Source organism: Cricetulus griseus, chromosome 3, assembly GCF_003668045.3.
Source record: "Cricetulus griseus strain 17A/GY chromosome 3, alternate assembly CriGri-PICRH-1.0, whole genome shotgun sequence".
NCBI classification, from domain to species: domain Eukaryota; kingdom Metazoa; phylum Chordata; class Mammalia; order Rodentia; family Cricetidae; genus Cricetulus; species Cricetulus griseus.
In genome coordinates this window covers 275,627,599-275,642,305 of record NC_048596.1, presented here as the reverse complement: position 1 = coordinate 275,642,305, position 14,707 = coordinate 275,627,599, and the positions used below count along the sequence as shown (strand labels likewise).

Here is a 14,707-nt window from a genome sequence, read left to right as displayed (position 1 = left end):
TTGGCCCAATGGGGCATTTGTGGGGCCCTTTGTTGCCCAAGGGCAAGCCTGCCCATCTAGTATCCTGCTCTAGAGGCCCGAGACCATGTTATCCCATCTGATCCCCAACAGGGCTGATGGGCACCTGATGGGCCAGCCTTGTTGGATGCCCTGAGAACCACTGTCAGCCACTGATGACAAGGCCAGAGCCTGCAACCACGGAGAAGAGGCTGGGCAGAGTGGAGTGGGCTTTGCTCCACCTGCTTGGTGGGGGGGGGGTAGAACAGGAGAGGTACTGCTTTCATCCCCCACCCTCTGCACCCCATAACCCAGTAAGCGAGCACATGGAAGAGACAACCCAACCCTGTTCCCCCACCCTGCTGTGACACCACTGCCTTCTACAGGGTGATTCTTCCTCTTGGCCTTCCGTCCACCCACAGGCAGACCCTGGCTCACTCACCTGCTGGACAGCCTTTCTCTCCTGGGACCTTTTCATATCCAGGGCAGCACTCATAGCTGATGACTCTGAAAGAGAGACACGGGAGTATGTCCCTCAGCGCATCCCCCCTTTCCCAAGATGCTGTCCAGGCAGAAATGCCACGGGGTCGTGGGAAGACAGGTGACAGGCACAGCATGTCCCCGCTTACAGGATCGTAATAATAATCAGCGGCCAGGGGCATCTCACCTCTGCCTTGTAAAATGTTTCTGATGGTTGCCAACACCAGCAGTCAACCACCTGGGAAACCGGGTGAAGGTGGCACGCTCAATAAATAGCCCAATAGAAACATAACTCAACCAGCAATGACCTCCAACAACCACACACAGGAAGCCGAAGGGATGGTGTCAGGGGAGGAGCTGGGAGGACTAGAGAGCCGGTCTACCTCACACCCATGGCTCCACCTCTTCTCTAGGTCTCCACATACATGCAAATCGCACCTGGGGAGGGCGGAGGGGCTCTGGTTTCTGGCTCTCTCCTGCTTTTTTAGTACTTGATTCAATAACCCAAAAGGCAGGATATGAGTGATCATTGTGTTCCCTCGGTTTTTACAAATCAGATTTCAAACGAAAAGCAGAGTGCCTCTTCATGAAGACCTGTTTTGCTAGTTTTCTACATTAAAAATCTTAATGACCCTAAGTTACTCCCCACCCACCCTTCTTCAGTGTTCCCACTGTCTTCCGGGAGGTAACCAAAGGCACCAGTTTGCAAGATCCTCTGCGTTTGGTCAAACACAAAATGTACAGGGCACTTTAAAATCATTTGTTCAGAAAGGTAAAGGCTGTCTTCTCTCTTTCCAAGGAACCAGTTGTGGGACGCTGGCTGCTGTCTGGACTTCACAAAACATGCTCCAGCCACCCTGATACCCGGTAGACACCCCGAAGATGAGAGAGTTTCAAATAATATTGCTGCCCTGTGCTGAAGCTGCCACAGGCGTGCAGCCCCCACCCCTCCCCCAAGGCCTGGAGCCCAATGCAAACAATCCAGTTTCCCGGTTTCTTTCTTATACAGGAGATTTGCCAGTCTTGTTCTTTCAGGGATGACATCATCAGAAAAGAGTCGGCAGGGCAGGCGGGAAGAAATGTGGCACTGGGGGGAGGGGTGTGTGCTGAGGAGGCTGCTGGCTCCTGTGAATTCCTCTGGAGTCTGTTCAGGAAAGACTGGGTTAGGTGAAGATGAAGTGTGGTCATCTGTTACCCAGGGGATAGTTCAGGTTCTCAGACCGCCAGGAAGCTACAGGTGTCACTTGGCTAGACATAGCCCCCCCACCCCCGCCCCCGCCCCGAGAAACAACAAGGCATACGCACATTCATCTGTCCCCTGCTCTCTCCACTCTCTTGCACTCTTCTGCATGTCCCATCGTCCCGTCTTACCTCATCCTGATCCCTGTACTTAACTAAACAGGCCGCTGGCAGTGGAACCAGTATTCACCCCTAGTCATGAATGGACTTTGGGAGCCCATTCCCTATGGAGGGACACTCTCTCAGCCTAGACACATGGGGAGGGCCTAGGTCCTGCCCCAAATGATGTGACAGACTTGATGATCCAAATGGAAGGTCTCACCCTCTCTGAGGAGTTTATGGTGGGGGGAACGGGAGGACCGGAGGGAGGGGGAACTGAGATAGGCATGTAAAATAAGATTGTTTTTAATTTAAATAAAAATTAATTAATTTTTTTAAAAAAGAGAACTAAACAGACAGTGACATCATGGCTGACACTGACCAACCCCCAGTGCTATCCTCTGAACGTGGTCGTCTCTGCTGCTGAAGAACTGGGCAGGGCGGAATGGTGTAGGAGAAGCCATCCTGGATGAGGAGGTTCACCTTAGCATCCCTCAGTGACGACTAGTGGGGTAACCTGGGAACCCACTCCTCTGTGTGGTCTACTTTCTCATCCATGGAGTGGGCATCATTACAGCTGCTCTGTGATGCCTCTCAGCCTCAGCGTGAGCATTCCAAGCAGCCAAGGGACTTCTAAGGGGCAAAGAAACGCTCTCAAAGAAAAGCACTCACTGCTAACTTCTCCCAAGCCTTGAGCCTACGGTACCAGAACTCCGTCCGCCCCCACTCACACACGTGAATGAATGAATGAATGAATGAATGAATAACTAGCATAAAAGCAGCACCAGAGTTCTATGACAGGAGTTGGGGAGGTGGAATAAGATAAAGCTATCACCCCAACTTAGTCACTTTCCCAAAGTGCCAATGTGGAATTCCATGGAGCCAGAGAAGCACTTGGGGAAAACTGTCCTATCCACAAAGCTCCCTCTGGGCCCCCTTCGTGAACATGGCGGCTTCAAGTTCCATGGGAACATGGGAGTGCACAGCTACACTGCCTATAGACTGTTCCCCAAACTATAGCCTAGTCCCCCCAAACCAAAGGACAGCTGAACAGCTTGGGTGGCCTCCCCAGGAATTCAGTGAAGATTAAAGAAAATAAACTCCCCAAAGTGTATGTGTGTATTTGTGGGGACAGGGATGGAGAATGATATGAGGAGATGTGGAAAGCTGGGGCTGCTGAGGAGGGGACAGACCTCAGCAGAGCGGTCTCAGAAGGACAGAGTCAGAAAGCAAGCTGAGGCGTCGGATGGACTAAGGGGTCCTCGAGAGCCTAGACACGTGGGGCATCCCTAGGCTTTCTCCCGTTTCATCAAGGCTCGCTCTTAGACCACTGCTCTTGCCCATGTGCACATTTGGAGGGAGCAGACAGATTTGGTTGCTGTCTCTAGAGTGTGGGGTACAGAAGGCAAAGCCTTTGGGGTGGGCTCGCTGAACCTGCCCTCCCAGGGGCTGCACAGTACCCTGCTTTCACAAGAGCATGACCTCTGTACCACAGTCCTCACAGCAGAGGTTCAGTCTCCAAGGCTGTGTGGGAAACCTCCAGCCATGCTGTAACTGAGTGCAGCCCTCTGTGAATCCTTTTCCAATCCTGCCGCCTGCCTGGGAGACCCCTCCTTCCTGGGCTTGCCAGCCAGCCATTCCTGGCATCTCTCCGGAGTATAACTAGAGGTCATACTCTCATTTGAGGACATCACTTGTCTGCTTAGCAGGCTCGGCAGTTGGCAGGTTCCATGCTCCTAGCTATCTGGACCATATGATCCCTTTTCAGAACCAGCCGGTTCAGGCCGAGGGTAGTACAGGGCGGCTGGAGACTGCAGGTAGAGAAAGCAACTTATTGGGCAATCTTGACCAGACTTTTTGAGTTGGCAGTCTTGCCAGTGAGCTGTCCTCTTCTCCCTGTGCCTGTACCATGCTCCATTCTACACAGACGCCCCCTGGAGAATACAGGCTTTGTAAGCACAGGCTTTGTAAGCACAGAACTTAAATCTGATACCACCTGTACAGACCCAGCAGAAAAGGATGGAAACTACAGGTGCCTCTCCTTGCATGCCCCTTCACAGGAAGGACCAGGCTACTGGCCTCTGTAGCTCGGCTCATCAGCTAGAGTCTGATTAAAGCTACCAGCTTTGGCTTGGCCACATACAGCACAGTCCATAAAACCCTCAGGCCTGATTAAGTACAGACTCGAGCACAATGAGTTACCAATCACCTTGTTCCAGTTTCTTAGGATAGAAGGAAAACGAGGGGGAGTAGCTGATTCCAAGAAGGAATGTAAAAAGATAAATTCAACACGAGGTCAAAGTGTAGGGGGCTCTTCCATGACTGTCTACTGTTTTCTCTTGGGTTGGATGTGAAGAAGTCTCATTAATTTCTCCCTAAACTTGTTTTCCACCAAGCTAATATAAACTTAAAACACTCACTCCCCCAAATGCATGGCATGGGTCTAGCTGCTGTTCTAGCTGCAAGAGGCAGGAGACTGACTGCACTGGGGGAGAAGGTGGAGTAAGGAATGGAAACCGAGGGCAATTTCCTTTGATGGGGACACTCATCGTGTCATTGTGTCTGAGATAAACCACATAACAAACACATACAAACGGCGTCTAGATATTGGCACACCCCAGGGACTGTCAGCCAGGAACAGCTCGTTTTCTGCGTGCTGTTTCTTGGACAGAGGCTAAGCTGATTCTTGAAGTTTCCAGAAGAAAATCGGGGCTTTCCCTAACCGACTGTGCCCCAGCAAAGGCCTCTGTCACATGAGGTGACGTCAGAACATAGGCTCAGGCATTTTCCATATGGATGGGAGTACATTTTGGTGGCTGTTGGATACTGACTGTCCCCATGATCCCACACCCATTGTCTGATGAGAAGTTTTGGTTCTCAGCCCCCCATCAGTCATTATAACAGCCACCAGACTTGAAATCAGTCACTGGGAGGTGACCTGGGAGGTGACTAGTAACTCTGGCCCCAAAGGCATCTCTGACTCCAAGAGGATTTGTCTCTAGGACCCTGGCTTTACATCTGGGGCTGTAAAAGGAGACTTAAGACAGTATACCTAGACCCGATCCTGCTCCCTTGGGTACCTGTGGCATTGCGACCCTAGCTGCCAAGCTTGAATGTCCCTGGGGATGGCACAAAGTGGCCAGACCTTTCCATTTCTCAATGAACGACTCTCAGTAGGAGGTGCAGGCTTTTGGAGCCTCAGTATTCCCACCTGCAAATGGGCTCTTTTTCTTTTTACTGTATTTTTTTTTTAATAATCCCATATTACTTGGTCAGAGAATGACTTTGGGAACTGAATTGGCAAACATACATGAAATATTTCAATGTGGCGTGTATCATAAGTAACTCAGCATGGAGCTTCTAAAACAAGCTGATGAAAATAAAAAACACCCTCACAGAAATGTCAAAGTGGAAGCCGAGTTATAATCTAACAAACAAGTGTCACTGAAAGTAAGGCCTTCATGAGACTGCTGATCAAATCGCACAGCAAGGGCTGTTCCTAGTTCCCGACAGCTTGCTGTGACAAATCATCACAACCTCGGTGGCTTCAAACACTACAGATTTATTGTGTTACAACTCTGAAGGTAAGAGTCAGAAGTCAGCCTCGTGGGCCTGAAATCAAAGGCCACGCTCCCTTTGGAAGCTGTCTGGGTAACTCCATCTGCACCCTTCTGCCGATTCCCTAGCCTGTGGTCACAACACCCTAGATGAGGATCTCGGCACACCCATTCTCTAACTCTGGCTCTTCTGCCCCCTTTACCAGGACCCCTGTGATCCCAGACTCACCTCAGGGTGACACCCCAGCCACATCTATGAAGTCCCCTTTTCCATGTAAAGGAAACCACTTACAGGTTCAGATTAGGATGCGGGCATCTTTGGGGGGGTCATTACCCGACACAGTACATGGGCCCATGAAAGTTCTCAATAGAACACACTTCCACACCAGATAAGCAGATTCCTAGCTTACAGAGTGGTCTAGATCTGGAATTTTTAGGAAGCTCCATGCCATGGAGTATTTGGGGTACGCTCAGTCTCTATAATCTTAGAGCAAGTTATGGACGGGGTCAGGAAATACGCTCGGGCATGGTCAGGGGCCAGTGCACACTGCTTCTGACCGCCTCGTTTCCCCTTGGGACCAAGATGAATGACGTCTACTAGGAGTAGACCTTTAGCTGACTGGAGAGTGCCACTAGGTCCCAGATGGCTCCAGGAAATGTCTGAATTCTGCTAATGCTGAGGAACTGTGTTATGTAGCTGAAGGGCAGAGCAACAGCAGCTCCTGGAGAAATAGGAGCGCCCTGCCATTTTGGCTCTAGAAAATGGCTTCTCACCTGTGAGCCATGCTGCCAGGGGAGCAATTGGCAGGCTTTGGGATGGGCTGCTACCGTTCCCACCGGCTCGCTTCCACACTGGCCCTCTGTTCCACCTTCAGGACGCTGTAGCTCCAGCCATAGCTGTGACATCCCAGCGACATGTGTCGCCTTCAAGCTGTCTGTTGAGCAGACCCCTATCCCCTGGCCTCGCCTAAGAGGCCTGCAGGGAAGCAACCAGGCTTCTCTCTAGACTCTATGGTCGAGAACCACACATAAAACATTTATGGTTTCCTTTCGAACCAGGGTCTGAAATCACAGAGTGGACTACTGTCTGCCAGCCACAAGCCTCTTTGTCTGGTTGTCTCTTGTGTCACTCTGGTGCTACAGCTGTGGTGTAAAGGCTGAAGTGAATTGCTGAGCACTGGAATTCACCAACCAGGAGCCCTCTGCTAACCGCACTGTTCAGTAGATCAGCCTGACAGAGCTCAGCGCTTTTACACACAGCACCGGTCTCAGCGACTTCTCTCCTTGGAAATACAGACAGGTACTGCTGGAAGACCCGGTGGCTTCACCGATGTGGCAGGGAGCACGCTGAGTGTGGCAGGGCCACCCCCACCCTCTGGAAGGCAGCACCCAGAGCCTCACAGGCACAGGCACGGGGTTCTAGGCTCCACACTCACTAGGCCTGTTTCCGTGTATCTGGTAACCTCACATGGTGAGATCTTCACCTCCATACTTGGTGCTCATCATCTGTTTTCGGAACCAAAATTCCCTTCTGGGTGAGGATCCGCCCCTCTAATCCCAGGCACACTTCTGCTGCAGCCTCCCCCTGACATCTTGATGAGAAAATGCCAGTGTGCATGCTGGCTTGTCAAGACAGTCCAGGGACCCAGTCTCCAGGGCCACATCAACTCCAGCCAGTCACTTGATTCGGAAGACAGCTCCTTGGAGACCGCCCTTCTGTGCACACCAGTGTCCTGTGAGGCTTAGTCCTCCAGGACAACAGAGAGGAGTTCCATCTCTCCCTCTTCCCCTCTTTGTCCCCTGGGTCTCTTCCAAGTCAGCTCCACCTCCCCAGGCCAAGGCTGCGCGTGATGTTCCTTCTGGGACCATAAAGTTTTTTTGTTGCTTTTGTTTTTAAATCGGCCCATGTTTTCCTCTGCTCACTTCCTCTTTTTTTGAGGCTTCCTAAAGCAGCAGCCACACTCAGGAGTTGGATGCGAATATCTTTTCCTCTTAGCCTTGTGAGCCAGGTCAAAACCTGGATGGTTTTGGGCCTTGACTGACCCCACTAAAACATCATTCTTCAACCCACAGCCCCACACATCTTCCCCTTCCTGGAGCTGGTGCCTGCCCCTCGCCTCTGCACTCCCTGGGGTGAGACGGCTGTCCCACTACCTCACTGTGCTCTGGGAACCAAATCAGGTTAGAGGAGAAGACTCTGTCAGGGACAATCTGCCAGCGGCCTCCTGTGGCTTGTGCGCCTCATCCTGGCAGGGGTAGGAGTTAGCAAATGAATACAACTCACTGTCAACATCCTCAAGGATGCCATCAAGCTGCCATGAATTCCTCAGTCAAATTCTGTAACACAGGCCTATCTGACACAGTGAGGTAAATGCCACCCTGTGGCCAGCGTGCTACAGGTGCTCTGTAAAACCAGAGGCTCTGGCATGAAGATCTGCCACTTGGCACCAGCACACTGACCATCTCCTGAGAAGCAATTACATGGGGTCTGACTTCACATTTAATAAAACAATTAAAGTCTGAGTAGATCATGTATCTAGTGGTACTGGGGGTATTGGTCTTTAAAACTCGGGTGTCCCGCAAGGATGTTCCATGTAGAATCTGCATAATCTCTTTTTGTTATAAATGGCACAGATTTCTGCTGAGCATCCATTCACTGGACATGGGAAGTGAGCAGCTCACACAATGCTCATCCGTTCACTGGACCTGGGAGGTGACCAACTCACAGTGCTCAGAGCCTGGGCTGTCCATTGGGTGGAAGCCGCTGCCATGGACGGTACAGAGGCTCCCAGAGAGCTGCTGGTTCCATGCCTGCTCTGCTGTATGAGACCAGGGTCAGCAACTGCCTAACATAACCCGAGCCACACACTGTGGTATTCAGTTCTATGAACACGTTAAAGGAACAGCATTTTCCTCCTCTCAGCTAGACATAGTTGTTTGAAAGCAAGAGCATAAGGAACACATTTTAAAAATCTCCCACACTGGGACAACTTCAGGGAAATCTTCCTATTTTGCTGAAAAGAGGAAGGTTAGGCCCCCACAAGTGATTCAGGGGGTTTTGTATGGCACAAGAGACAGCCAGCTCTGAAATCTGTTGGTTGTCAGTGCCAAAGCCGATTAGGTTTCCCTGAGTTCTGTTAGAACATGCATTCAACTGCTTTCACCAGGCAGCCAGGCAGCGAAGGCAAAGGCCACCTCTCTCCATGAAGAGAGGCACCCACAAGACCTACTGTGACCACCACATTCTGTGGGGGACCCCTTCCTTCTGTGTGTGTGGGCTACATTGCATACTCTGGGGTTTGCAGTTATGATGATGTACCAGATACCATATTCCTCCTCTTTGTATATTCTCAATTCAACCCTCCTTACAGCTCCAGGTCTTTATGCTGTGTCCATTTTGCACACAAGGCAACTGAGGATACAAAAGATGACCCCTCCCCAAGTAAGGGCAGAGCCAGGGTCTGAGTTGGAGTCAGAGCCTGAGTCTTAATCTGCTATACTGCTTCCAGGTGTTTGGAGATGCACACATGTTAGGCACACTAAGACTTTCTGGAGTGTTTACCTTGGCATTTGTTGAGCAAGGCTGACCTTTGTTAGTTCACCAACGGCTTTTCATTCCCAGAGTCACATAGCTTCTCCTCTGAATAGTTGTTGCATTTAGTGATGACTGGAAGACACACAGACACCCACAGACACACAGACACACAGACACACAGACACACAGACACACAGACACACACAGTGTGGCCTCCTTGGTAGCCCTCTCTCTCTCTCTCTCTCTCTCTCTCTCTCACACACACACACACACACACACACACACACACACAGAGTGTGGTCTCCTTGGTGGGTGGTGGTTTGGGCCGCTACAGATACTCACGTTGACTTGCCACAGATCTTCCTCTGGTACCACTGCTTGCAGTTGGTGAAGTATTTCTTGTTGGTGCCAATGACTTTCTGCACAGCACACACATTGGGCCTGGAAACAACAGCAACAGTGTTAGTGAAGTAGTCAGCAAGTCAGCCCACACTGAGATCCATCTCATCGTGTGGACCTCCTATGGGTAGCAGAGCTGTCTAGAGAGAGGAGAGATGGCCATTGTTGGTGGTTTGGGGTAAACTTTAGCATGGTCTACATACATCTTTCCTTCATAAAATCTTCTCAAATAAATTCCTTGTCTGTCTTACACACTAAGCATCTTTCTCTGGCACAGGTAATTACTAAGTGTAAGTGAAAGCCTTAAAAGTTTAGGTTACATGTTACAGATGAGGAGAGTGAGGAAAATCCAAGCCATATTGCTGAGACGTGCCAGCCTCCCTCTCTCTGTACCTGCCCTGAGCACAGACTTGGCATCCCAGCATGCGCGTCACAGGTCCTGCTGTCAAGAGGGGACGGCTTCCAGCACTTCTCAGCCAGCTCCATAAACAGACATGCTATGCGTGTCTAGACCAGCTGCCTGGCTCCTGGGACAAGGCACTGGGAGTATCCACCCTGTAAACTAGGGTGCAGGGCCAGCTGCTGTCAGGACTGACATGAGTGCTCTCCCACTTAACTCTCCATGGCCCAGTGCTCAGAGCCACTCCCCATTCCCCCAGAAAGCTCCTGGACAACACTCTCCGTTCCAGACTCTAACCTGGGGTGCCAGCTCTATTTTGTACTGGCTACCAAAAGGACCCCGTGATGGATATAGCACAGATGTTCCCTCTCTCCAACTACCATCAGAAGAACAGTAAAGACAAGAGTTCTCAGCCTGGTTAGAGTCAGAGGGGAATAGGCACTCTGGAAATGCTTTATAACAATTTAGTTTATAAAGATCTTCATTGACTGTGGAAAAGCAGAAGCAAACTCCCTGGGTTTCTGCTGAGAAGGCTTTTCTGGAGCCTTCTAGAGCCTTCAGCGTTCTGCAGAAGGCCATCTGAATGTAGCTTTGAATTATTTTCCACTCCTGAGCAACCAGAGTGTTGCTCAGGCCAGGTGAAGGTGGGGCCTTCTTTGGAGCTCCTGGGGCAAGGGAGCTGCCATGTGTGGTCACACAGGTGAGGCTCTTTCTGAGCAAGCACCAGCCATCTGACCGAACTGTAAGTCAGAAAAGCAGAGAAAACAGACTGAGGGTGTTTGCAAGACTTCCATGTACCCCAGCTTCAAGTACATTCAAACGTGGGCAGTTTCTTCAACGGCAGCTCTCAACACCTTAGAAATGCAATGCAGAGACAGGAGGATTGCTCTGAGTTCAAGGCAAACCTGGGCTACACAGAGTTTGAAGGCACTCTAATTCAACTAACTAACTAACCAACCAACCAACTGTGAGCGCAGAATCCTTTGATAAGCACGGTATTTGGGGGAATCTGTGGCCACCACCCCATCATTTGGACACTGTCCACGGTTGGGTGACAGGGTGGCTGTTCATTTTGTCCCTTTACTTCTCCTCCCCATTTCTTCTCTTTTTGTTGTTGTTGCTCAATAGGCAACAGTAAATGAGCAGAGCAGGCGTGACATCAGGGAAGTGTCGAGGGTGAAAAGTCAAGCTTGGAAGGTGACCACAGGTAAAGGCTGGGCCAGCCCACTGTGGTGGGGGCTCACCAGGTGCTTAGAGACTCCGCAGCCAGTGATGCACATGTCTCATGGTCCTTGAATAACCCCTGAAGAGCTTCCACAGGCCACACTCCAGCCCCAAATCTTCCTACTGCTGTAGAATCCCGGGTTCTCCTGTCCAGCTGAGCAGGAAATAATTACTGTGGATGAATTCCCTGCAGCTCTCCGTGGGCGGCCGGCAGCTCGGCCAGCGGCTCCTCAGTGAGTCTCTGTGGCTCTTCAGTGAGTCTCTGTGGATTTGGCTCCAGCATTCCTCTCCTCTGCAGAGTGAGTTTGCACTGCTCCTGCCCCTGTGACAGGAGCAGAAGCTGGGGGTGGGGATAAGCTGTGTCCACAGGAAATCTATACTGAAATGTAATCAAAATTAGCAGGCCATTTCTGGGCTTCTGCCCCAAGACCAGCAGCTTTGCTATTCCAGTTGCATCTGAAAACCAGGGGCTTCCAGAACTTCCACCCTGTTTCTGTTGATGCTGCTCAAATGTGCGGCTGCACTTTCACTTCTTTTGAATTAGTTTCCCCGCTCCAATAGTAACACAGACACAGCTGGGAGCCAACAGAGCACCCAGGAATCCCCACCTCCTGCCAGCTTTTTGTATTTGCATCCTAAGCGTGGGTTGATTTCACCCTCTGTAAAACAGGAACTTTGCAGTGGCTCCCACCGTGCTGGATACAGGGCTGTGGGGATGAACGTACCAGGGTGATAGGTGACTGTGCAGTGTGTGCACTGTTGGCTCAGCAGCTAGGCACAATGTCCTTTCCCTCCCTCGTGGGACACTCTGCACTCCCGTTAAACTCGCCCCCCTTTTCTAACGCTGCTCACTTTGAATAAAAAGCTGGAACTGGAACAAGGTTATCCATCTGCACAGGGGCCACACCCATGCGTGCAAGGCCAGGCAGTCCCGTGGCTTTTCAGAGATGGTTAGATCAGAGTAAATGCAACCATGCTTGCAACCATTTGCCCTGGCTTGTGTGCCGGGCATCCAGATTTCCCTTGGGGAGGGGTGCTGATGTAGTCTTCCTTATATTTATTTTGAGATAGGATCTCTTTAAACTGCTCACCTCTTGCCCCAGCCTTAGGAGTAGCTGGCCTTAAAGGAGTGCATCACCCTGCTGGGCACTGTCATCTCCCCATGGCTCAGCCTAGCTCAGGTTACTACAGGTTTTCCAGCTCAGTGCCGGAAGCACAGGGGATGCATCAGAGAGGCTGGTCTCAATCATTGTGCATTGGTGTTTGGGTGGGGAGCACACGCCACGGTGAGTGTGTGGAGGTCAGAAGACGACGCTTGGGAGGCTGGTTCTCTCATTCCATGTGGGTCATCGGGCTTGGCAGCCAGTGAGCCACCTCACTGGTCCACATCAGCCTGTAAAAGCTCAAGTTTTCCTAACAATCGGTGTGCTGGGCTCTGGAGGGCGGGAGGGAGGGAGGCTGGCCTCGGCGGTAGATCTGTGTGGCATGTTTAGAGACTTCATGTCACTGTAACATTGCTGCTCTGGGTGACAACGATGCAGAGATCTTCTTAGTGGTTGAGAGAAGGGAGGTATAGAACCCTCAAACTTGAATACAACATGCAAGAAAGGCATTGGGACCAAAGGTGACCAGGGCAGGGACGACAGCTCCAGTAGTCATTGTTTGGCTGTGAGACTTGGAATCTGCCCTTTCTGGATCTGCCCTCTCAACCTTCCATGCACACAGACTAAGTAGCAAATGGCCCCAAGACCTCTGCATTGCCTCCCTCCTTTCTGGAGGGGGTGAGGCTGTGGCATGACCTAGCTGAGCTCTACTGTGCAGTCCTGCACCCAGGAGCTTGTTTTTCCCCAAGTCCTGAGACCTGAGGGACTGTAAGATCTGAAAGCCACATGCAGAAGAAGGGTGACCTCTCCCTAAAAGTGGCAGCCTTTACCCAAGTTCAGAGCATACCCTGTTTGGGGAGCCTCTTACAAAGCCAACCCTCACTAGCCATATGGATTTTTTGTTTTAATCTGAGTACCGATCTGTCTAGTCTCTTGGAGAGTTGGGCACAGCCTGGGGTGTGGGACATCTGGACCTCTCCTGAAGTCATCACTCCACTCTTTCCACATAGCTTTCCCTAGCATAAATGATGGTGGTGCAGTCAGGTAGACTGAAGTGCAGCAAAGCTGGCCTTGTTCCAAGCAGGCATGGCCCGGTTGTGTGCAGAAGTACTGTGCAGACCGCCTGTGCCAGGGTTTCATAGGGGCATACGCTTGCCCAGGTGTGTCTCCTGAAGCCCACACATCTGCAGTGCCCCAGAAGAATCCCCAAAGCCCTACTGACTGACATTTTCAAAGCTGGCCATGGCTTTAAGACCCATTCCAATGCTGGCTCCAGGGCAGACCGCATGATCGGCTGGTGCCCACTCAGGGCTGCGTTTCCCAGTGTGTCCTGCTCTTCATTTCCCAGGTGCCACACTGGTCTTGTGGCCAGAAAGCACTGTTAGGGGATGATGCTTGGGTGCAGAGCCACGCCAGGGTCCTGCTACCTGGTGTGACCAGTCTCACACCTGGAGTCACTGACCAAGTGACCTGGCTGGGCTTCTCCTCTGCAGTGGACACCTCAGCATGCCAGGTGATTCCTGCTGAGAGCTGCCTACGCCCCCTTCTATCTAGAGTTAGGAGAGAAGACTGAAAGTACCCTAGGCTGTCTCACGCACTTTGGTCTGAGTCTGTGGTCGCTGGCCAGTGTCCCCAACCCTTTCGCCACAAAGTTTTCTACTGGATCTCCGCATCGCATCACCCCCACCTCGCCCCAGCCTCCACACAGGGCTAGTCTGTTTGTGCACTAGCTGCTTTTCCTTCGGGCTTTGTCCCTTGCAACTCTGGCCGGATACGATGATGTCCCCAGCGGAGTGCACTGGCAGCTCAGCGACCTGTCCTTGCACCGCCCACCACGGAACCGCTGGGGCTTACCCGTGTTGGCGACCCCGGAGGCGGCTGTGTTGCAGCACCATCTGGTAGGGCGACTTGGCGGGCCCCGCTAGGGTCGCGGTGGGGCCCAGGGCCAGTGCCAGAGCCAGGGTCAGCAGCTGCACCAGGAGCGCCATGGAGCAGGAACGCGTGCGGACCCACGATGAAAGCAGGCGCGGGAGGCGCTGGAGAAGTGAGAGCTGAGGAGCAGCGCGCTTTGCGTTTAGTAGCTGGAGGGAGGGAGCGGCCGAGGGCGGGGAAGGGCGGCCGGCGCCTCCCAGGCCAAGCCACTACTAAGTACCCGCGCCCTCCTGCACCGCCCAGCCTGCTCACACAACCTCCTCCCACTACGCACAAAGTGCGGGTCCAAAGGAAGGCGCAGTCCAGATGCACCAGCCATGCTGACACGCGGTAGATGAGAAGCAAATCTCCCTGTTGACAGAAAACAGAAAAGTGGGGAAGGGTGGGGCTCACACCTTGGCAATCAGGAATCTCCCACCTGGTTTCAGTAAAAATCTGTGAATGCCAGGTAGATGCTGCAAAGAGAGGGAAGAGCTAGGAACATGCCCGGGAGGAGCTCAAAGTATGCAAGCAGTCACACAGTGAGAAGGCGAGTCCTTACCCTAGCACCTATTAGTCACCTGCCCCTTACCTGGTTCCACTTAGCCCCAGGGGTGAGCTCCCAGATGTGGAGAGCATGGGCCTAGCCAAGAAGATACCATGGAGAGAGGCAGCTGGGTGGGGGCTTAGGCGTTTGGAGTAGGCACCTGGCTCACGCCAAGTCTGATAGCATCTGCTTTTAAATCTTAAGGCTGAACAGGAC

The 14,707-nt window shown here is 51.9% G+C and overlaps 1 protein-coding gene across 1 annotated transcript in view; it reads right to left on the bottom strand.

Moving 5' to 3' along the window:
• Tgfbi (transforming growth factor beta induced) overlaps positions 1 to 14,021 on the bottom strand; it is a 30,319-nt gene extending 16,298 nt beyond the window's left edge. Inside the window, exons 1-3 of the mRNA XM_027409740.2 lie at positions 13,888 to 14,021; positions 9,250 to 9,348; positions 440 to 504 (exon numbers count right to left, since the gene is read on the bottom strand). Of these exons, the coding sequence (XP_027265541.1) occupies positions 440 to 504; positions 9,250 to 9,348; positions 13,888 to 14,021 (298 nt within the window). The remainder of the gene's footprint in view (positions 1 to 439; positions 505 to 9,249; positions 9,349 to 13,887) is intronic.
• Positions 14,022 to 14,707: the final 686 nt, after the last annotated feature.